Source organism: Nothoprocta perdicaria, unplaced genomic scaffold (genome assembly GCF_003342845.1).
Source record: "Nothoprocta perdicaria isolate Ctin4 unplaced genomic scaffold, notPer1 scaffold_0, whole genome shotgun sequence".
Lineage (NCBI taxonomy): Eukaryota > Metazoa > Chordata > Aves > Tinamiformes > Tinamidae > Nothoprocta > Nothoprocta perdicaria.
The window spans coordinates 12,621,680-12,644,626 of NW_020454092.1; the positions used below are offsets into that span (position 1 = coordinate 12,621,680).

General features: G+C 48.9%; 1 protein-coding gene across 1 annotated transcript in view; it reads left to right on the forward strand.

Annotated features, from left to right (window-relative positions):
* The window catches only part of PTPRF (protein tyrosine phosphatase, receptor type F), a 259,306-nt gene that overhangs the window by 143,110 nt on the left and 93,249 nt on the right, over nt 1-22,947 (forward strand). Inside the window, exon 5 of the mRNA XM_026033302.1 lies at nt 17,955-18,143. Coding sequence (XP_025889087.1) covers nt 17,955-18,143 — 189 coding nt within the window. The remainder of the gene's footprint in view (nt 1-17,954; nt 18,144-22,947) is intronic.

Consider the following 22,947-nt stretch of genomic DNA (forward strand, 5'->3'; position numbering starts at 1 on the left):
TTGCTCCTGTGCCCGTGCGAAATGACAGCGTGCGCTGGCACATTTCCTCATTAGCACAAATTTCTGTGCTCTCTGAATTGCTTGAAACGTTAAAATCTGGACTGTGGTTGTCAAAGCCAAGATGCTTTGGAAAATAAGGGCTTCTTACAGAGCCGTATGCAGCTCAGGGGAAATTTGCAAAGGGAAATCAGTCTGCAAAGGCAGCACAGTGGACTGATGTATTTATTTATTTTGTCCTGCAGAGCACCTCCTCCTAACGCTTGCAAACACCTTGTGTAACGGAGGCCGRGCAGTTGCTTCCCGTGGGCACGGGGGGGCTGCGCCGGCAGCCGCGCGCCCAAACCCCGTCCCTTACGGAGCCACCCGTTGCTCGGGATCACCGGTCCTGCCTGCCCTCCTTGGACAGGCAGAGCTTAATAAGGCGCTTATGCTGCCTAGGCAGTTTATAAGCGCTGCCTGCCAAGCATCCTCTGGAGCTCTTTCAGCTTCAAAAGGAGGGTTGTAGCGAATATTTTTGAATATAACCAGCCTGCTTCTAAGAAGTACTTAAATGCAGATTCATAAATGGAGAGCTGAGCTAGAGCTTCTTAAGCTGTGGTTTTCCAGGAAAGTTCCCAGGGTTTACAACCTCTCTCTCTGCTGTCTCCAAAATATATATTTATTTGGCTTCAGGTTGCCTTCAACGTTCTCCTTAGTCAGTATCTTGTATGAGGTGGTCCTTCTATCTGAAAACAGGACAGTTAATTACAGCCATAAATGTACAGTCCCTGGCCACTTGCCCTGGATAGACATAGACCCCAGAGAGGATTTGTGAAACTTGGTATTGCTGCAGGGGAGGCGGCTGAACGGGTGACCCGTAAGAGGCTGCAATGTTGATTGTGTCCTCTGGACGCTCAGGACTGCTGAAAACACATGTGGAAAAGCCCAGGGGGTTGAGGAGGAATTAATGGCTATAACATTTTGAATAATCATGTGTGAAAAATTAAACATGAATTACCTAGAATTCTGTTACTTATGAGATAGAAGCTTAATGATGCAAGGAGCAGTAGTGCTGGAACCTTTCTGTTTTCCAGTAGGTAGCCCTGCAGAAAGAATTACTGGGATGCAGTGTAACAAAAAATGTCAGGAAATCCAGTGCAACTGTTAAAAACTCCCATTTAAAAAGATTTTTGATTATTATGAAATGAATTGTACGACATTTCTGCTAGTGTGAAAAGAGCCTCTGTAGTACAATAAGTGGAACTGTGCGAACGGTGAAGCCTTAGGATTATGGTTTCATATAAAGAGGCATAGCATGCTGTCTGCTGCATTATGTATTCCCCTCCGGAGCACTTCCCTCGCGCAGAGTTTCAGGTATGGAGAAGATGAGCAGTTACATTAGCAAAATCATTGCCCGCAATCAGGTCTCGTTGCAGAGAGCCAAGTCTTGATAATTAGCGAAGGGAGCGAAGTGCTTGCTGTGTTTCTGTAGTACAAACCTCAGCACYAGGCAAGCTGAAGCTGGGCTGTGTGGATTTTTGGATGTGTGTATATAGGATGGCTGCAGGTAGTGGCTCAATTAAATGTCTGTTGCTACGTGGGATTCCTCCCCTTCGGAGTGTTTTATGCTGTGCTTTTTGGGGCGTTACTTTCCCTGGCTGCAGGATCTTTTGCGTGCAACTGTTTCTGGCAGCCGCAGGTGCCATCGTGCGTGAGGATGAGCAGCCCGTGCAGGTACCCTGCGCTCTCCGTTTACTTTTCACACTGGTGCCTACCTGGAGCGCAGCCGGGGTTCACACGTGCAGGAGACCAAGCTCCGTCGTTGGTGCCATGGGGCTGCCACGTGTTGAGATGTGCTGCTGGGCTGGGCTTGGAAGACACTGACTTTTCCTTCAAGGCTGCCAGGAGGCCTTAGGGAACCATGCGGAAAATCGTGTTTAGGTGGCGTGTCTGCCAAAGGGACCTGCAAGGGGGACATCTCCCTTCTGCTTCCAGGCTGGTATAACTCACTCACTACCTCCTAGGGAGCGACTCTCGTTCAGAGGGAGATTACAGGCGACTGACAGGATCGCTGTGCTCGTAAATCCCTAATAATTGTGGCAAATGCCGGGAGCGCTGCAGGCTGGCGGAGCTGTGCCGGCGGCGCGGGCAGCCCCGCAGCGTGGCCAGGATCGTCCGTCTGCGGCGCCGCGGCTGCCCCTGCGGGGCCCAMGTGCCCCGGCCGGGGGCATTTAGCTCTTTGCTGGCGGGAACATCAGGGCAGAGCTGGCTGAAGCAGCCAAAACGGCCGCAGTCACTTCTTGCTGCCTGATCTGTTCTCGTCGGTGGCAAGCCCTGGTGGAAGCCCAGGCTGGAGCGGCAGCGTTTGCTGCGCCGTTTTGAAGCCTGTCAGCAGAATCCTTGGATGTCCGCAGTGCAAGATCAGAAGGGAGATTGGGTTATCTGTCCTCACCGCCTCATGTCACCAGCTGTCACCAGATCGTGCTGTGATACCCCCCGGGCATCTCACGGCCCTGGAAACCATCCCATGCTGCAGCTGCAGAGCAACCACTGCTGCCGGGGCCCCGCGCAAAGCTCAGCCTTGTCTGTAGAGGCTTGTGCACTCCCTGCAAAGCTCGCTGTGCTCTTTGCGCAGAGAAACAGCCCTTGCTCCCTCTCCTGAAGCCCTTCTCCATGTCCCCTCCCCAGAGGTCCATTAGCGTCGCCAAGCCCCAAGCTCAGGCAGCTCTCACGGATCAGCCTGCGCTCCCTCCAGCCCACAAGCAGCCTCCAATCAGGCTCCGCTGCTGCAAGGAAAGCAGAGAACAACTGACACTGTGGAAAAAAAATTCCTTCCTGAGCACGGCACGCAGCAGCCTGGAGCCCTGGGCTACAGGGGTTGATGAGCAGCTGGCCGGCTCCRGGGGCGAGGTAGCGGCGCCGGCAGCCTCCGGCCCGCACAGCGAGGCTCGCGAGCGCAGCCTCCCACAGCAGAAACTGCTGCTGGAGACCAGGAGCCCAAACCAGCCGTGCCGCTTCTCCCAGGCGCCGGGGAGAGGCTGGTTTAGGCATTTTAATCCTTTGRTTTCTTCAGAAAGATGAACTGGAAGAAGAGGCTGGGAACGCAGCACAGGTAGCTCCGTGGGATGTAGAGGGGTGAAGTCTCTTGGATCATCCCTTTCCTTCATGAACTCATAAGTGACTCAGGTTTCAGTAGCTCTAAAATGTATCCTAAACCCCCATTCTCCTAATGCATCATCCTACTGTTCCTGCCCCTTTTGTTTCATGGTGCTTGCTCACTTAGCGAGCTCCAATTTTCTTTCTGCAAAGATGTGGGATTTCTTTCACTTTAAGGTCTTTTAAGAATAAACCCAAGTAGCTCCAGAGTTGCCACACGGAGACTGATTCCTCTGGAAAGCGTGKTATTTAAAGCTAATCTTGCCTGAGTTCGTAAACTGCTTATTACGTGTGGTGCTTAGCTCTGGAATCGCTTTTCTTGGCCAGGATGCTGCAGGCTCTCGGGCGAGAAGAGGAGCGTGATGGGCGCAGCTGAATTTAAAACTGGAGAGCTCCTTTTGAAATAATTCCCTGTGGCAATGGGAATTTTTCTCCTTGAAACAAGTGTTTGGTTTCAGGCTGATTGGAGACACATCCTCAAGGAAAGAAAAAAAAAAAAAAAGAAAAGAAAAAGGAGGGAGAGAGAGGGAAGGACTGTCTGCAGATTCATTTTTCCATTACTTGGAAGTCATCTTGTATATAATTTAGATGGGCCTTAACGAGGCATAAAGTCACTTTCAGGAAATTGATGACTCTTCATTCGCTCCTCCAGAATGAGGGCCCGGAGCCATCCCGTTGCTCCATGGTGCTGTTATGGGATCCGTTCGCAGAAACCTGATCCGAGCACCTCGGTCACCCCTCGCCRTCCCGCGCCGCTTCATTGATCTGCTGGCCCGTTCTGTGTCTCGGCCTGACATGCTCCATGCTTTCCTGTTTCTGCCAAAAGTCATCCCTGACCTTTTTTGTTTTCCTCACTTTTGTCACCTGTAGCTCCTGGGTATGGTGTGAAGACCCTGTGTGTGGCAGAGCGGCCTTTGGCCAGCCCTGCTTCTGAACTCGCGGTTTGAGGGCCGGTTTGGATCCTGGGAAGCGAGGCGAGGGGTTTGGGATCTGCGCAGAGGGTTCTGTGCCTGCTCACAGCCTCCAGCTGCTCTTTTTGCCTCCTCCTGCAGTCAGTGGCGGCCGCCGCTCACCCGCCAGCGTTGCGGATGTCCGTGCGAATTGGCCTTGGCGTGGAGGCCGCGCGGGCGCAGCACGGCAAGCGGCCTCCCTTCCCYGTCTGCACACGGGAGCAGCGGCTGCCCGTGAACCCCCCGCCTTGTCCCTCGCCTTGCCGGGCGCCCGCCGGCCGTCGCGTCCTGCCAGCCGGCAAGGTCGGGCACCTCACCAGCAAGGTGAGGCGCGGACGGGGCCTCCCTCCRGCCCCGCGCGCTAATGAATGTGCCGTCACAGCCCAGAATATTTCAGGAAGCGCTCSGCTCCCTCGGCTGCCTTCTCCGGGCCTCCAGGTTGCCAAGGTTACCTGACGGCCCTTCCCGGCGCGGGAATGGGAGCKGCAGGGCGGCTCTTCCAGCACGGCCGCCCGCAGCCTCCCCTTCCCRATGCCCTGCTCGGCCCTCGCTGCTGCTCCAGAACTGCCCAAGCTTCATCTTTTCCTGCATTCCTTTGCCTTTCGGAGTAAGGATGGTATTAGTTTTGTTTTGCTTGCATAACCCAGCCTGTTATCATCTAATTACTCACACATTTTCCTGCAGACAGCGAATGGGAGAGATAAAACTGCGGCAGGTTTATGTGATTTCTGCTTATCAAATTACTGTAATTATTTGAAGAATGGTTTAAAATTGTATGGAGTAATGAATTTAATTATGAGTTTGCAGCGCTGCGCCGTGCTGCATGTGACTTGCCAATGGGCGCCTTTACGAGCCGCTCTTCCCGAAGCGGCAGCCGGCGGGATTGCAGCACGTTCCTTGCAAGGAGCAGCCCGGGCGGCCTGGCACAGTGAGGGGTGCTTCGCAGGGCAATTTGTGCTCGTCATGCAGCTGATCAGCTCGCTTAATCCAATGTTAATACAAAGCCGAGCCAGGAAAAGCGCCCGAGGCCGCCTGCTCCGTGGCGTGCTGCAGCCGGCCGGCTCCGGCGCCTCGCCCGGCCGCAGGGCACGCAGGGACCCGCTGTCTTGGCCGGGTCCCCCCGCTCCTCCTTTTCGGAGAGGAGCCTGAGGGCAGCTGTCAGCCCAGGCAGGTCGGGCAGTGCTGACGAACCTGTCCTSCCAGAGCCACAGCCTGTTGCAACGTGCTCGGAGCGCTCCGGGTAGCGTCTGTCATCTCCTGCTCCAGGAAGAGCGGATTTGTTTGTGGAGACTGGGGGGTGTATGGAGACATGCTTGATCCGTGCGAAGAGTCGGGAGGGCATGGACGGGTCCTGCAGTGTCCCCAAACCCTGACACAAATGGACTCCTGTCACTGCAGGGTCTGAGAGCAGGGGCACGTTGACTAGTCCCACGAAAACTGTTGGAACTTCAGGCCTGCGCTGTGTTGTTGTGAGCTGTACAAGGGCTACTGGAKCATCTGGTTGGCCTGTGTACCACCTCATCGCTTAGGTCCCCTAGACAGTTCATTCKTAACTACTTAAAATATTAGAGACAAAATAAGAAGTGCCCAAGGGCACTCCTATGTCCAAAAGCCTTGCCGTGATGAAATGGCAGATTGTCTCCTGTCCGCAGTTCAATGATGATACTGTTTAAAGATTTAGAAATAAAAATGGCTACTGTAGGAAATTACCAGACATGGCCAGTTTTCTCTGATTTGGGCTTAAGGAAAGTCTGGTCTGGCACACCAAGAGAGAGTGTTGGCAGTCAAAACCCTTGTCTTCCTCAGACCTTGGGATAAGACAACTTGTGCGCAGGATGGAGTTGTGTATGATATTATATCTGTTAAAATGCAAGGTCAAAGCAGATAGTAAGTGGTGGTGTTGACTTTTAAAAGAGCTTGTCACAGTGCGGGTATGAATTCTGCATAATCTCTGCAGTTTTATGTTGCAGAGGAAACAGCAAGGCACTTTGAGAGCATTAGAAGGAGGTGGTGGAAGTCAGAAGATAGGTGTAATTTTTGGCAATCTTTTCACAACCCTGCCTGAGCCAGGAGGAAAGGAAAGCCCTCTTACATTTGGAAAACTCACAAAGGTTTGTGCAGTAAATGCTGTAATTTTTCGTATATTGAGTGTAGTAATAAGTTCAATTGAATGAGAGGAGGTGGCTGTGTGAAGGCACTAGCTGGCTGGCTATGACTGTGACCTCCAGAAGTAGCCAGCACCTGTGGGGATCTAAGAGGGCAGCATAGTGACATACCATATTCCCCTGGTGACATGGACTATATTAGCAATTCAGTACGTGGTACAAGAAAGAGAGTCCCTTATACTTCAGAGCTTGAGATTTTATTACCCTTCCTGTGCTTAGCTTTTATAGTTACCAGCATTATTAAATATCGTAAAGTTGTTCAGTTCTTCCAGGTCCAGCTACAATACTTTCCCTGATTTTGGGTGACATATAAAGAAAGAAGTTACTGAAGACTGCCTATGGGGGGAAAAAATACAAAGCTATCTCAAATTCAGTCTGAAAACATGGAATAAAATTAGCAATAATATTTTGCACACAGAGCTGCCTTCAGGAGGGATGTGTGTCAAAGGAAATAACAGTGGCTGATGTTTTCTTCTCTCAATCATTTTAAAGGTCACTTCATGATCAAAATCTACCTGCTAATTTAATTTCTTTTCTCAATGTAAATTTAAGATGATGCTTTCTTCTTTTCACCCGTTTGCAGGATATTTGCCAAGAAGAATCAACCTTTTCCTTTTGTTCTTAATGTGTGCCAAGATCTGGGCACAAAGCTTGCGCCGTGGCAGCCCAGCTTCTCGTTGTGATAGGGTCCTATGTCCCAAACRAGTATTTCTCAGGTTTTCTTAATCTAAGGGCTACCTGGTCTGTCTGGGAAAAACAAAAATCCATAAACTACCCCGTGTAAAGCTGATGTTCACTTAGTCCATTTATTCCACTCTGGTGCTTTCTGTTTTTATGTGCACATGCAAATCAAATATGTTAGGGATCTTGTGGACCACAGTTCAGCGGGACAAAGAGGAGGAGAAAAAACCTAGGGAGTGAACTGCTTCAGAGAGCCAGATTAGCCTTAGGTTGAGGATTTCAGACGGGATCAAACTTTGATTTTTCGGTTCTCAGAAGGAAACATTCGTGGCTCTTTTTTGGCACATTTCCCTGTTTCTTGCAGGGCTTTTTCTGTGTGGGCTGTGCAGAGGCTTTGGGTCTGCTGTGGGTAAGACGTGGTGGAAATCAGAACATGTGACTGTCTGCTGGAAAGAGCCCGTCCACAGGGTGGATGCCGYGGGAGCAGGCGGCGCTGCCTGCACGGGTTTGCTGCCCACTGGACATGTGTGTCTTCTAGAGAAACTTCTTACTCTGAGACATGGGAYGAGTCACAAGGGGACTGGGCGCCGTCTGGGAAAGGGCACAAGTGTGTGGCTTTTCACAGATACCRTCTGCATCTGCTTTCTCTTCCCTCAGGCAGGTCACGGGTCTAGGATCTCCTGTCTGGAATATGTTTTCTCARGGAGTCTAAAGCTGCCATAAGCACGTCCAGCACCAGAGACTCGTTGTGCAGGGCATCTCCCCTCTGGCACTGGGTCCTGGTTGTCAGCTGAGCACAGTGGGCAGTGAAATTCAGCTAATTTCCTCTGTCCTTGCCAGGTGCAACCTCTCACTTTGCAGGTGAACTCATGGTTAGATCCCTCATGAGCTCTGAAAATCACGGCTGTGACTTCAGGACCTCAGTGGACTGTGCCGTGCTGCAGAGTTTGCTGTCRAAGCTCTGAGAAGAGACTTGTAGTGCTGTTTCCATGCCCTTGGAAGGCACCTGAGAGAAATGCCAGCAGTTATTCTGCCTTGAAAGCCCACTGTCTCTGACTTTTTCTCTAGCCTGATAGTCCTGACAGCACTGGCCTCTACACAGAGAGCTGAGGAAATAAAGATTCACAGTCCTGTCAACTGCAAGGAAATGATAGAATCTTAGAATCATTATGGTTGGAAAAGACCTTCAAGATCATCAAGTCCAACTGTAAACCCTTCAACACCATGCCTGCTAAACCATGCCTCTTCCACCTGCCAGGAAAAAAAAAAAAAAGAAAAAAGAAAAAAGAAAAAGAAAAGAACTTCTAGGCAGCCTCTGCTCAGTAGAAAGTTTTCCTTCCTGTCGGTGATTACAGCTGGGAGAGCCTTGCTTCATCTCTTGCTTGTAATTACATCAGAAAAGTATCTTGGGAGCAGGTTAAATAGTCTTTTGTATATCAAATAAAGCCAGTGAACTTCACTGAAATCATTTAATGAAAACAATGCTGATTATCTGTATATACTGCCATGTGATATTTTAAAAGAGCATCTTAAAGGGAAACGTGGAATTGTTTAAGGCCTCTAAAGACTAGAGTGCAGAGGCTATGCAGCAAATGCCTTTATAATCTAGGATCTAAAGCTGACTTTGAATCCAATTGTTTTTTTTTCCGTTGTTGTAAAACATGAGAGATAGAGGAACTTGGGTCTGATTCAGAACTTTCTTATTAACCGTTCCTCAAGCGCATCAAATTTTAGAGCCTGAGCTAAAGAGCCACGCACACGAAGGAGGGAACTGACTCAAGGACAGAGCTATTAAGGTGTGTAATAATCAAGAGAGGAAAATTAATTGTCCTTAATTTGGCATAAATCCCAGGGACCGTAACTGCGGTTATTAGGAATTCAGGGCCTCTTTCCAATTCGTTCTACCCAGGCAGGCTCCTGCTGCCAGCTGCGGGAGCCGGGGCGCTGGCGCCGTGAGCGCTGCCGCGCTCGGAGAGGACAGCGCGGTCCGCACGACCTCCGCGCGCTCCCCCTGCCAGCTGGTGTCCTCCCGGGTAAAACACGCTGCTCTGTCACCTTGTGGGGCCTGCTGGTGCCCGCAGCGAGCAGCCCGGGCTGTTCAGCTTGCCTGGACGGCTGYGCAGGCCACCGGAGCGGGTCGGAAAGGCTGCTGGGCTTTTAGCTTTCCAATTTCCTTTTAACAAAGCTGATCTGGCAAAGCCAAGGTCTCTTTCTTTGGGATGTATGAAGTGTAAATAGTGCAGTTAAGCTATCTACACTGGAAAATCTGGTCTAACCTGGGACTGGGGAAAGAAAGAGGTGGCTGTGGTTTCCCAAGCTGGAAAAAAAGCTGGTGAAAGCGCCTGCCGCAGGCACGTGGCTGGGAGAGCAGCTCCCTGTGCCCCGGTGCGAGCCCCATGTGGCGCTGCCGCCTTCCAAAGCGCTGGGAAATGGAAGATGCCGCAACACCTCCCCACGAAGCTGTTGGTGTAAATATCTGGGGTGTTAGGGGAAGGGTCCTGACGACCCGGGAGCCTGAGTTTCCCCCTTTGCAAAAAGTCACTTCCTCACCAGCTAAATGAAGGAGTTGCCCGCTGCCTCAGGATTTTTCATGTGGCACATTGAAACTTCGGAGCGGAAAACAGAGATCTGCCYCATCACCAGCCTTCCTGGGGTTCGAGGGAGATGAAAGCCTTTCTCACCTTTGCAGAAGGGTTTTCATGCACACAGCCCCGCGTGCCTGAGTTGGCTGCAACAGAACGAGTGCATTGAAACCTCACGCTTGTTGTTTCATCTCAAGTTAGAATTGCTCTGATGAAAAGGCATTTGAGAAATTTGTTCAGCATCACAGARGTGCATGAATATTTTTTAACGGTCATTTTCTTCTTGAATAGCGCAAAGAACAAGTTGAGACTAGAGCTTTCATTTGTGTTGCACCTTATTGGCCTTTACTGCAGTTGGTTCTGTGCTCTGGCTTTGAGGGGGCTGTTTGCTTGCTTTCTAAAAAYGTTTTGATGCATTTACGGAGCTGGGAACACCAGTAGCTACAATTGAGGAAACGGCAGAGACAGCCACGCGTTTTCCCAGCGCGCTGGGAACGGATGGCACCGGCGAAGAGGCGGCGGGTCGGGACGGGGAGAGCGGAGCAGAGCGGGCGCTTTGCAGCTCGTTTGCTGCGGAGGAGCCCTGTTTTTGTAGGAATTTGTGTTTGTCCTCCTTTCCCACGCCCACGCGCGCTGATTGCTAGCTTTGGACTGGAGACTCTCCCAGCACTACAAAGCGGGCGCATCCCCAAGCTTGCCATTTAGGGAGTTTACCAGCAAGCTTCAATTTAGGCTTTGTGAGCAGACAGTGAGCAAGCGTTTGAGAAAGTGTTTTTTCTTGGAGAGGGCTCGTTTTCTTTTGAAGCGCTGGCAGTTCTCGATTCCCAGAATTTGGGCATATTCGTGCTCTCTCTAATGACTCTCTAGCTCCTCCCCAGGACACTCTTAGATTTCATTTCCCAAGCAAGTCTTTCGAGGATATTTACAATGTTCCAAATAATTTTATTTGAGGATTTTGGGGGAAAATGAAAGAGGGAAGAATACAGTTTGTCTCTCTCACATAATATCATAGGGATTAGCCTTAAAAAGCAGACAGTTTTTGCTGTGCCATGGTGTCTGGACACCTTCTTTATCCGGATGTTTAGGTGTAAGCTAAGGCAGTGCTAGCTCTTCACCATATTGGAACAACTGCTAGTAAATAGTAATTTCTTAGGAAGGCCTTTTGCCAAAACATGCAACTTTTCCCTATCCTTAGTGTTAGTCTTGGGAGACTTGCTGGCATTACTGCTTTTACAGGTTGTGATGTTCCCCCAGAGGAAGTGAAGCCACTGCATTGGCAGTGATGCAGACAGGCTGCAGGAGCTAAACCAAGATCAGATTTTAGCACCATCTATCTAGCCCTTTCAGTGGGAGTTAAGTGACCGAAAATCTTGCATTCTGGCCTGTGAAGTGGAAATGAACAGATTTAGTATTCCAACTGAGTGACAGCAGGAATGCTTCACATTAATCTGAAACTCCCTGTTAGAAAGCGTGGGAGAGTTCTGCTGTCATATTAGCTCGGTGCTTGTGCATTTTTTCTTGTGCTCAACTGCAACCAAACATAAATGGATCAGAAGTCAAATGCTCCGTTAATTTAGCCATGGGTTGTATTTAATGGCATATGTAAATGCATTATTGATTGCACAACTTAAGACTGAAAATCTCCATGCTAATCACCTATCACATTGGGCAGGTGAAGAAAGATGGAAAATGCAGCAGATTCATAAACAACTTAGAATAAGAATGAGCAGCACTTTCATGCTTTTCTCTGAAAAGAGTGAAGTTTGGGGTATGTTTTAGTGGGAGTGTGTTTATATATTGTGTCACGGGGAAACGTGCAGTGCCAATGGTTGTGTTGGATCTCTAGGTATTAAACATTTTTAAAAACAGTGGTTTGAAAATAGTTCCACRGGAGGTTACATTCAACATTTGATACCAACAAATAGCACAGTCCTGCCTTAAAGCACAGCTTGGTCTCCTTTTACTGTTTTCATACTATGGAGTTACCTGAAAAACCTTTCTGAATCCATTGTGTTTAAGGAACTTTTGTGTGTTTTGTTTTTTTTAATGCATATTTCTAACTGCAGGCATAGTTGTTGAAACAGTCTAGTCTTGTTTGTCAGCAGTGGCATGTGACCGACCAAGCTCTATTTTYACTTGTTTGAATTTATGCTGTAATTTTTGGCATAAAATAAAAACTGGGGGGGGGAAACTCCCCAGAAAAGGGATAAGGAAGGGACACTTATTTCAGTCAAGAAAGTTTGCAGATACGATCTGTTTTACTTTGTAAGCTCTTCCTCACCCACATTCTTGACATTTCTCACTGCAGTTCCTGCTGTGCTATACTCTAAGCCCTTAAATGACTTACAGCACCATATGATCTGAGTGCTTTTTAGTACAGCGTGAGTGACATGAGTGACTGGTTTCTCTGGTCTTTCAGGAAAAAATGCTTGTTTGGTCATGACTGTGGTTTGGGATTGAATTATCTGGGGACATTGCTGTGTTCATGTCAGAGCGGTGGGCTGGGATTTGGAGCAGGGGGTCTAGGGTGCTCCTTTGTTTCTCGAGGGACTTTGCACCGTGTTTCCCTCAAGCCTGTGCAGTTGTGTCATCTGCTTGGGTAAACTCTACGTTATGGCGCAGAGTCTTTGAGAGTCTTTTTTATGCCCGAGCAGACAAACTGTGATCTTCCTGATGCTGTGGCCACATCTAGGCATCTCAGCAGGTGTCCATGAGTTCGTGTATGCAAACTTTGGAYCAGAGCAATCCAAAAGCAGTGTGGTAATGGACCTGCGCATTGCTTCCCAGAGGGACATTTCTAGTGTCCTCCCTTGGCCCATGCCTAGGGACAGCCRTGCTGGAGGTGGCAGCAGGTCTTCTCTCGATGCTTCTCTTTGTCCTGATCTGAACCTTGGCTGGATCAGTTACCTCAGGAGAAGAGCAGAGATTGATCCTGCTGGTGTTGGGATATGTCTGATATATCCAAGAGGGGTTTGTTAGTGGAATGTTGCATTGCTTATAAGGAAGGATTTATTTTCTGATGGCCCAGCCTTTTTCATCCTTCTCCTTGCCAAGACAGTTGGGCCAGGGCTGGAATTGCAGCTCAAGATGAGGTTGTTAATGCGTTACGAGCAGCTCGCTTGGTTGCTTCACCCGCCAGGGCCACGTGGAAGGTGGTGGTGAGCAGGACCACTGGAGAAGYCTTTCGGAGCATGCACAGTCATGGCAGCGTTCCTCTGCTCTGCCACTCGGTGTCAGATAAAAACATGTCCGGTCTCGGACAGCCCCTGGGGACAGGTCTGGAGGCCTCAGTGAGGCTGRCGAGAAGGCTGCTTAGCCCCATTCAAAAGCTACTAATACCTTCCTGGGAGCAGGACTCGTGCTCGCTGGAGCCACAGCAGAGCCTTTTCGGAGGCTCCGTCGGCTCACAGGAACACTGGCGAAGCCACGCTGCTCCTCGCCACAATAAACAGGCATCCAGCTCTGCTCCTGGGGAGCTATCAGTGCCTTTTGAATGGGGCTAATGGCCAGCGAGCGATGGAGGGCCAGCACCACCAGCGGCTTCAGCGCCAGCTCGCTCCCCGCCGGCGCTTCGGGACTTGCAGCCTCTRGGACGAGCCGGTCCCACGAGCTCCCACGGCCCAAGCCCCAGGGCAGCGAYCTGCCCACCCGTTCATCCTCTCCTGCCATGCCTGGTCTCGTATTTTCTTGAATTTTCCTTACAGTGCTTGCTTTGTTTTGGACTGACTCAGAGGAGGGATTTTTTTGTTATTACTATTTTCCTTTTGTGAGCTGTTTTGCTGCTGTGATCTTCCGGAGCGATAGCAAACACTTTGTTTACTGTAAGCTCTAGCGCAGTAATTCATGTGGTTACGCTGCGACACGGAAGAATCTTTCCGGAGCTGGTTCGCACACCCAGCCCAGCATGGGCGCCCTCCTCCGCGCTCGGTGAAGGCGCCGGGGCCGAATGGCTGCCCTGATGTCACAGGAAAACAGCAGTTTTGTGATTAAAAACCCTTGTTKTCAGCAGGTGAATGTGTTAGACCCGCCTGGCACAGCCTGCTGCTTGGCTGCCTTTGAAAGGGCGCCGGTTTGGCCGCCCTGCCTCGTGTCRGGGTGGCCGCCTCACGAGGCCGCCTCACGAGGCTGCCCGAGACGCCACCCAGAGGCGCCATGGCCGCTCGCCGCGGCCCGTTGGCCTGCGCGGCCATCCGCGGCCATCCCCGGCCCTCGCGGTTTCTGCTGAGCCCCGCTGGGGCCTGCAGGGCCCCGGGAAGGGTGAATCGCCTCGAAGCAGCCGCTGAAACACCCTTTGTGCAGCCTCAGCCCGACCCGAATGGAGCCGCGTCAGGGTTTTCTTATCGCGCGAAATGACGCCGCTGTTCTGGGCCTCTGGGCTGCTCGAGCGCTTCTCATTGTCTTGCGGTAATTGAATAGCCGCGCTGCGTAACCCGGGCTGGAGGAATTAGGGCTGTTTATTCAGCAGACAGATGTCCTGGATTGTGGAGCGCTTACGATCTCACTAGCATCTTCCATTAGTTAATATTGCCAGCTACTCAGGATATCTTCCTTGCACTGATAATTTTGCATTTGCTAATGTGTTTTGGTGCCTCAAAGGGAGCTTTGAAGGCTTGTAAAGTGCGTGCGGTAATTCTGCCGATCCATCAGGCGCGAGTCCCTCTGCAGATTTGGGCTGTCCCTACAACCTCCCCTATTATATTGCCTCAAACCACCACCTTTTGCCAGGATTGCCTCAGCTCCGGTGCATTTAGCTGGGGGGAATTCCAGCCTGGCTCGCTGAACCCATAGGGAGCAAGTGAAATAGCTTTTGATACGCGCGTCCTGCTCCTGTGCAATGCTGGCCGTGGTCAGATGTGTTTATTAGAGAGCTCTTGCCGCCCTCAGTCCCTTTCCTGCCTTGTCCCTGGCACTCTGTGCTTCCGAGCGGCTTCATGTGGCTGGCGGGAGTGAAAAAGCAGCTTTGTGTTTTACTCATTTTTACCAAGCCCCTAGAATTGAAGTAGGGCTGCAAGTTGCTAAGCTGACATTACTGCAGAAGCCGGTGGGCAAGCTAAGCTGTTTCCAGCCTTGCATGGGGATAAGGCCCAATATCTCACTGGAAGAGAGCCGAGAACACCCCGTCCTGTGGGGCAGTGGCTCTGATAGATTTTAAGAGAGTTAAGCTTACAGCTATAACTGTAATGTATAGAAAAGCCACTTTTTGCTATTTCCAAATTACACTGGGTATCATTTTTTCTCTCCCTTGGCAGTCTGAACAATTGCACTCATGATACTAAGCAGGTCTGGCTTTCCTAGGAAGAGGAACATGACAAACAATGCCCATAAAAATGTTTACAGTTTTCACTATCATTTCTAAAATACTGTTTCTCAGAATTGCATTGATGCAAAGGAAAGTCACAGTGTGTGTCGGGGAGGCCTTTACAGGTGCCAAGTCACCATGACCYGCAAAACACAACTACCCGGCTGCAGAGCCCATGAGTGCCACGCTGGGTTTGCACGAGTAGAAACCTCAGATTCAGCCYGTTCAATCTTTGTGCTTGGCAAGGGCTTACACATTGGAGGTAAGATCCTGGGGGTAATCCTGCAGGATTCAGCCACCCGCAGCTGGGCTCACTGCAGGCTCTTCCGGAGCTTTTTTCTGTAGGCAGCTGGAAGGCATCTGTGGTTCCATGCTGAAGCTCGTCCACGTGTCACGCAAGACATCAGTTGCAATTGTCCCTTTTGCTCATTTTGGTTGTTTTTTTGAGAAGTAAGAATAAGGATGCCCCAAAGCGCATGTCTCCTGGCAGCAGCCTCAGAAAAGGTAGTTTCTGGTGACTGAGCTACATGATTGCTGCAGTAAAGGGGGTCTGGGTGCCAGCATGGGTCTTGGGGAAGGCTTTTTACCTCAGCTTTGCCCTTAAAGATGAGAAATCTGTGGTGCAAAAGAATGCGGGAAGGGAAGGGAGGTTACATTTCTGTCACCTCAGAAAGGAGATTAGCAAAGCAGCCTGTCAAGTGAGCATAAGATATCTTCTGCACASTCTGTCATGCTGGATGCCAGAGGGACATTCCTGGCTCCTTGGTGACTGTTACTAGCAAGACCTCAGYCTGCTCGTGGCCCTTCCGAAGTTTCAGTTTGTAATTGAAAAAAAAAGTTCTTGTTTCTTCTTTTTTTTTTTCTTTTTCTCTCTCTCTGTTGCCTTTCCCTTCTTCTCACTTCTTTTCTCTTCAGCTGTACAGCTGCAGCTCATCTGTGGCTCCTTGCAAACTGCTGGTTTAAGAGTTAACTGCAGTGCAGCAGGCCAGCAGCATACCTGGGGCTCAGCCACACACGGAGGGGTTTCTAATCCTCCCTCCCGTTTCTGTGGACAAAGGATCACTGMAGATGGCGAGAGATTTCTTGCACAAATGCTGGGTTTAGATTTGCTTTGAGGTATGTGCTTAAGCCTCCACACAGACTTCAGATCAAGCTAACTATGCAATACTTAGCTTAGCCCCTTCTGTGTAAACTCTYGAGCAAACCAGGGAAAGAGGGTAAACATGAAGCGCGGTGATGAGGTTAAWTCACTGCAAGGTTTCAGCCTCCGTGGAGGGAACATCTGCTCCCGTAGCAGAAATAGGAAGGTGCTGCACTTGAGGCCGACGTGGCCTCGATCCAAGGGAATGTCTTTATTCACCACGTTTCATACGCAGCTTCCTCTGCCGCGGAGTCTATATTGGGCTGCACTTTTGTGCGTCTCCTGCTTTTGTTTCCTTGCAGCCGAGGAGCAGCAGGCATTGTGGCCRCCGAGTATTGAGCGCCTCTGCCGCGTGTTATTGAATACTGGTGCTGGTGTCTTGCCAGTTAAGCTCTGTGTGCCTCTCGTCTTTGAAAATCAATGGAGAGCAAATTAAAAAAAGAACTAGTTTTCAGTGGTACCTTTCATAAAAAAAAAATCCTTTTATGGTTGCCGATGACGAGAGGTTTCTAGGGAGGCCTGTCTGGGAGACAAGACAAAATATGGCCAGTGCTCTTAATAGGCATCGGGAACCTTTTCCTTTTCTTCTTCTTCTTTTTTTTTTTTTTTTTTTTTTTTTTTTTTTTCCTATAGAAAACCTTGGATGCCTCTTAACCNTTTTTTTTTTTTTTTTTTTCTTTTTTTCCTATAGAAAACCTTGGATGCCTCTTAACCACTCTCATCTCAACAGCAAAACAAAATTCCTGGGCAATGTTGTGTTTACAGCAGATGTTGCCTTGTGCTGCAGCCTCTTGATGTGCAAACGAGTGCAGGGTCCTGGGAATTCTCCTGAGATCTTCACAGAGAAAGTCTAAGATTAGTCACCAGAAGCCAGGACTGTGCAGCGGGTTTGGCAGGGGTAGGGAGGACACCTGATGTGGTCTGTTGCTAGTACCTTCCTGCTGGGAATGAGGGGGCGAGGATCCAGGTATGCGGAGATAGCAGCCAAAACCAGCCTGCAACGAGTTCAGACTCCTCCAAGACTGGAAGATGCTGAGGTCTTGTTCGTTTGAACCTTCKGAGTTTCATTTGCCCAAGAAGGGGTTTGACTAAGCTCCCTTAAAACAAGAAAAAAAAAAAAAGAAGAAGAAGAAATGTACTGCAAATAATTGAGTTTTTGGTACTTTAAAAGCTTCTGAATGTTCTTCCAACTCTCTTCTTCTGTGAAAGCATGTCCTTTGGATTGCAGTTCAGGTTTAGCATGGAATGAGCAAAGGAGCTCTGCTCTGCAGCTGCTGCTGAGCGCTGGTGTGGGAGCGCGCGAGGGCTCCAGGCCAGCCCACCTGAGCGCGCTCGGCTGCAGCAAACCCCCTTGCCTCTTTTCCTGCCTGCTCCGTGCGTGGTGTCGGCGTTAGGGAGCAGCGTCGTTCCGCAGTGTCCGGGTGGGATGTGTTGGGGGGCGCGCTGCCAAGCGTGGTGCCTTGGATTTACCTTCAGCAGTTTCCCAAAGCATCCCAAGTGGGATCTGGGGGCGTGAGGAGGAGATGTACTCTGTATCCTACCAGTGTGACAAGATGTTCTTAGTCAAAAGGAGAAAAAGGGCCTCTCTGGACCATTCTAAGGGGTTTTATTGTTTAGCTGTTGTGTTTCAAGATGCCTTAAACTATTTGGCTGTCTTTGTTATCTCCAGCTTGGTCCTCCTGCAAAAAGGCAAATACCTGCTTTTACTGAACTATTAACAACAATAGATGGAGCTTCCGTATCAATGAAAATTATGGACATTTCCCAAGGCAGTTGATTTAAACGGAGTTAAATTTAGTGGAAGCTTCTATTGGTATAATGAATGCTCATTATAGACTCTAATGTGCTTTAMGGGCTTGAAAACCTTCTCAGTGGGGAAGGCAGGCTGCTGCTCTCCAGCAGAGGCACAGATGCTGTACCCCCGCCCTGCTGTCACGGCTGGAGCCTGTCCTGGTGCTGGAACACATCCCTCTAACCTGGTGTCTTGTTTTCCTGTTGCAGAAGACCACCTCCCCGCTGGCTTCCCCACCATCGACATGGGCCCGCAGCTGAAGGTGGTAGAAAAGGCCCGCACGGCCACGATGCTCTGCGCCGCCAGCGGCAACCCCGACCCCGAGATCTCCTGGTTCAAGGACTTCCTGCCTGTTGATACCGCGACCAGCAATGGGCGAATCAAGCAGCTGCGCTCGGGTAAGGTAGCAAAGCAAGGAAGCCCTCCCTGCCTCCCCACTTCTTCCTCTCTTCTCTTTGGTTGTTGCATTTTTTTTCTGTCCGCGTTGCTGAAATGCAATTCTAAACCCAAATGTCAATTTGATTTGAGCTTGTTTCTTTTACAATATGGAAACCGTTTCTGGAGCTGGTCCATTTTGGCAGGATATCATGGCTTGTTAAAAGGAGGGATTAGCGTGGACATGCCTCTTGCAGCATCACTTGGATTCCTTCTTCAATAGACAGTCTTGATTTTGTCCCAGATCCTTGGGAGTCTCAGATATTTCACTACCAACTCCACAGGCCTCAGATACTTTTAGCTGCACAGTTGAAATGTTTATAACGAAACAGTGTTTGAGGTTTTACAGTCAGTAGTCGTGTGCTACTTCACTCCTTACGTAAGCTGCACAAGACAACACTCTGCCTTCTCTTGAGACCTTTGTCGTTTTTGCTATATGACAAGTGAAGACTTTAAAAAAAAAGTTAATAAAAAAAAAGCAGCAGTTCTGTGGATTTCAAAGGAATGTGGATGCAGTTTTGAAGAAACTTTTAGATTGCTTGTTTGATAAACCAAGTACAAGTTGTTGAGAGACAAGCTGTTAATTCCTGACAGTGGCTGGGAATGCACGCGTTTTTGCGAGGAACTCTTGTCTTGCTGCTGCGCTGTTCAGTCTCCCAGGACTGTAGGGGCCGTTAGAGAATTAAAGCAAATAAAACATTGCTTTATTCATTGATGAATAAAAAGTGCAGCTCCCCAGTGTGAACTGCAGAGGCTGTTCAACAAAGCAGAGCAACGCTCCACAGCAGCATTAGTCTGGGGGCAAAAAAAAAGCCCTCTGTATCCTACAGAAAATGCAGAAGAGAGCAGAGCTGGAACAGCAAGTGTCTAGAGAGGTCTTGTGCTTAAATAAGAGGCAGACTGTCTTGCCTGGCCACGCTGCATCTCTGGGCTCTCAAAAGGCATTTGTCACAGGGACTGCTGGCAAGACAGTACCATCTTCCTCTAGCAAGGTGAACATTTAATGGATTTCTGCAGATCAGGTGCCCTCTGCACAAGTCTGCTGATGCTTGGCTGATGAGAGGCAGCCTTTAACTTGGGGGAGTGGGTAATGAGACATCAGTGTCGTCAGAAATAGAAGCCAGCCTGGCACTCCTGATCCCACCTTGATGTACCACGGAGCGCTAATTACACTAATGCGTTTATAGCTTATGAAATTTCCCAGTGACCTTTAGCTTATCTCCCCCACAACATGGTTTAATCTTGATCTGTTTATGCTGAAAGAAAATATCACACTTGTTAATTATTCTGAGAAGCTTTAGGAAACAGCGACAGGAAAGTGCACATGGATGTATTTCACTTCATAGCCAACTAAATCTAAATCAGCATCAGAAATTACCATAAATGAGCAGCAAAGCAGCTCCGGATGCACTTACTATGCATTCTGCAGCCCCTCTTTTGCAGGCACTTGGCTGCCTCGCCCGCCGGCTGCTTCACAGGTCTGGTAAGGTAACAAGCTTAAAAACAAGCCAGTAAACCCTGTCACTGTGTCCAAATTTTGTTTCCTATTTGCTGTTCTTGAGCAACATCTCAATTGAATATTTCACCTGGGATTCCAGCTCTAGAGCTGGCTGCTTGCTGAAGACACAGTAATTACCAAGGGAGGTGTCAGGGGAACCTTTTAGAAATCAATGAGCAGCGCACATCCGCAGGCTCCCGAAAGAAATTGATTAGCTCTCTAATGTAGTAAGGGCGGGTTCCACAGTTCAGCTCAAGAGACTTCCAGATATGATTGAAGTTTTATTTTTACAGGCCGGCTGATACCCAGTCAGGATGCACCAAAGCTCTGTCCCACCCTTGCAAGTGTGAGGAACAAGAGGTTTGCCATTTTGGGGGGGGGCAGAGCTTCATCCTTTTGAGGGCTTTCATGGCTTTTTTGTACTGCATTTGTAGTTGGGGTAAAATAGGGCCTCCCCCTCGGAGTGCCTGGGTCCCGCTTACAGCCGCCGTCGTCTCTGCGAGCGCAGCGGTGCCTTGGGCACTCTCTGATCCATCTTGCAAGGTGCTAATTGAGCTCCCTTGTACTGCACCGTAGTGGGGTGGAGCTGTTCCTCAAAAARGAAAAAAGAAAAAAACACACATGTTTAAATAGATACTTCATTACATGGGAGAGTGTAATAGTTAGCAAAGTCTCTGCTCCATTAAGATTGTATCTTACCGCCAGCCTGGCATATCTGCATGAATGTCAGTTTATATTGTCTCAATCTAAATATACGCTCATTTAATTTCATTTAATTAAAACCCAATAAAACCAGACAGATGTAATATGCTTAAAGTAGTTACAACGCAATGTCAGCCCAATACTGCATGTATAGGGTGACCAACCTTCACCCAGTACATAATAGATTTGTATTCAGGTTTTCTAAATATAGGTCATAAAGGTCAAAGCAGCTTTGGAATTCAGCTTAGATGAGGGTTTGAGGGGTGATTTCATTTCTCCAGCCTCCTAGTGTGATATAAATAGCTGGAGGTAAAGAAAACACATGCCTGGGGAAGGTGCTCTCTCCTGACACTCACAGTTATGTGGGCTGGCAGTGCTCTGGGGGCTTCAGGCAGGTCTTTGAGCTAACGTTTCATCCAGTCGTGTGCCCCGGTGAGCTCTGARCAGCACTTTCTAGAGCTCTGTTCATCTTCAGTCAAGGCATTTGAGGGTTTGTGCTGTCTTAAGTCATTTTGACCCCAGAGTGTTATTATCTTTGGCAGCAACAAAGCTAARTTTTATAAATCTATCCCATGTCCTGCCTGTCCCTCAGTTGCTAATTAAACTGRGATAGTGTTTATGCATTTTTTTCTGATTAAACTTCCTGATAGTTAGCACAACCCTTTACATTTTAGGATTTTTTTTCGCTTCCCCCCAATATATCAGTCCTTCCCCGAGAATAATGCTTAATTCTTTTGTAAGTCCCCTTCTTGGGTAGATTTTATCAGTAGGTGCTAGACTGGTTGCTGTGCAGATGAGAACACAAATAAATACAGGCTTTCACCTCCATTATCACAGATTAAGACAAGGTCTCTGACTCAGACTGCTTGTAGCAAGATTCTCCCTTGTTCTTCTTYCTGGGACTTCCCACCTCTTGCAGAGAGGATGCTTTTCTGCAAACCAAGGGGCTCAGGATGACTCCTTGTTCTCACCCAGGGTGCACAACTTCAGTCGTTGCTGCTTAGTCACTGACACGGAACCTGAGGCTGGCTCGGGGCTGGGAAAGCTCCCCAACATGCGAGCTCACTTCAAAAGCTGCTTGGCTGATTTGATTTTAAAACTATCTGAAGATGGTAGTATTGTAAATAATGCCTGTRTGAGTTCTGGCAGCAAGGACTTGGGTCAGTGCTGCCCCTCCAAGTGTGTTTTAAAATTAGATAATRATGTGGAGGGACTTTTCCCATATAGATCAGATTGTGCTGATGCTTGAGCTCTTTGGAAGGAATCTTGAATCTTGACTTGAAAGCAAATCTGGTGGTATTCATGCTCTCAGAGCTCTTGGTTGCTTCCAATGAGTTCCATATTTGAAGAAACACTCTTCCACCTTGCTCTTCAGAAAGATTATGAAGAAAATGTCAAATTAGAATAAAGAAATATCCTGAATGTTAACATACAGATACCCTTGCCATGTAAGGAAATGCCAGAAATGCAGGGAGCCTTGTCATCTTCTGCCTGCTAAAGAACTTGTGTAACAAGTATCATCCTTTTTTAATCACCATGAATTAGCTGTGTTATGGAACCGTGCCCAAGACCTTAGCGTGACTTTCAGGCAATTAATTGCAAATATATTATCAGAGAGGACTCTRCAGGTGACTACATCAGTCTCCAGAAAAGTGTAGATGTCTCTTAACAAAGCAGCAGTGGGAGGCAGCTTACCAGATCATCTCGCCACGTTTATGCCTCCAGAGTGACTAGCAAGCGTTTTTCATTCTGGTCTTGATAGCTAGAAGCACTGCTCATATGGAAACAGCAGAAATACTCAACATAAACAGTGCAAAATTGCAAAAGGAGGCAGTCCCTGGCTCAAGGGGACAGCACGACGAGTGACTGGCGCACTCTGCTCTACTGATAACAACCAGAGGTCAGGACCCAGCAGAAGTCACTCAGCTCCCGGAAAGATACAACATCAAGTGCAGACATCAGAGGGACATCTACCTACAAAGATACGGGTATGAACAGCCGTAAAGAATGGGGATCAGGGCAATATTTTCCAAGGGGATTAGGAAAGACACACAAGAGTGGGTGCTGTCTCAAGAAGGGACTGACTGGGCAAGAGACTAAAGCAGTATCATGGCCAGTAGATGAACAACTGAAGTTTTACAGCCTAGAAGAAAATGTCCTGTCCATCCTGGCCTGTCTGTGATACACACAGAGCAAGAATGGGATGCACAGAGATCAGTTGGTGGCAAAGAGCCATACTCTTATCTTAGGAAGTAGAYGAAAGCTCTGACCAAGTTCTTTTGGGTTCAGTGCTCCCTTGCCCTAGTGCCCTACTGTGGCCAGCAAGAGCCTTGCTTTCACTGCTTTATATTGCTTTGGGGCTTCTGGGGTGGTTTAGRTTCCTGTTAAAATGTGCCATATTGGTAGGTCCAGGATGAGTTTGTTATTAGCAGGTGGAAGCCTCTTTTCTAACAGAACTTCTCCTCCACAGTGGGAAAAAGCAGGATATAAGTTGGTCTCAAAGCGATGTTCAAGTGATGGCACCTCTGTCACCCAGTTGTCTCTCCCGTGGTGTCACTCCTGTGGCT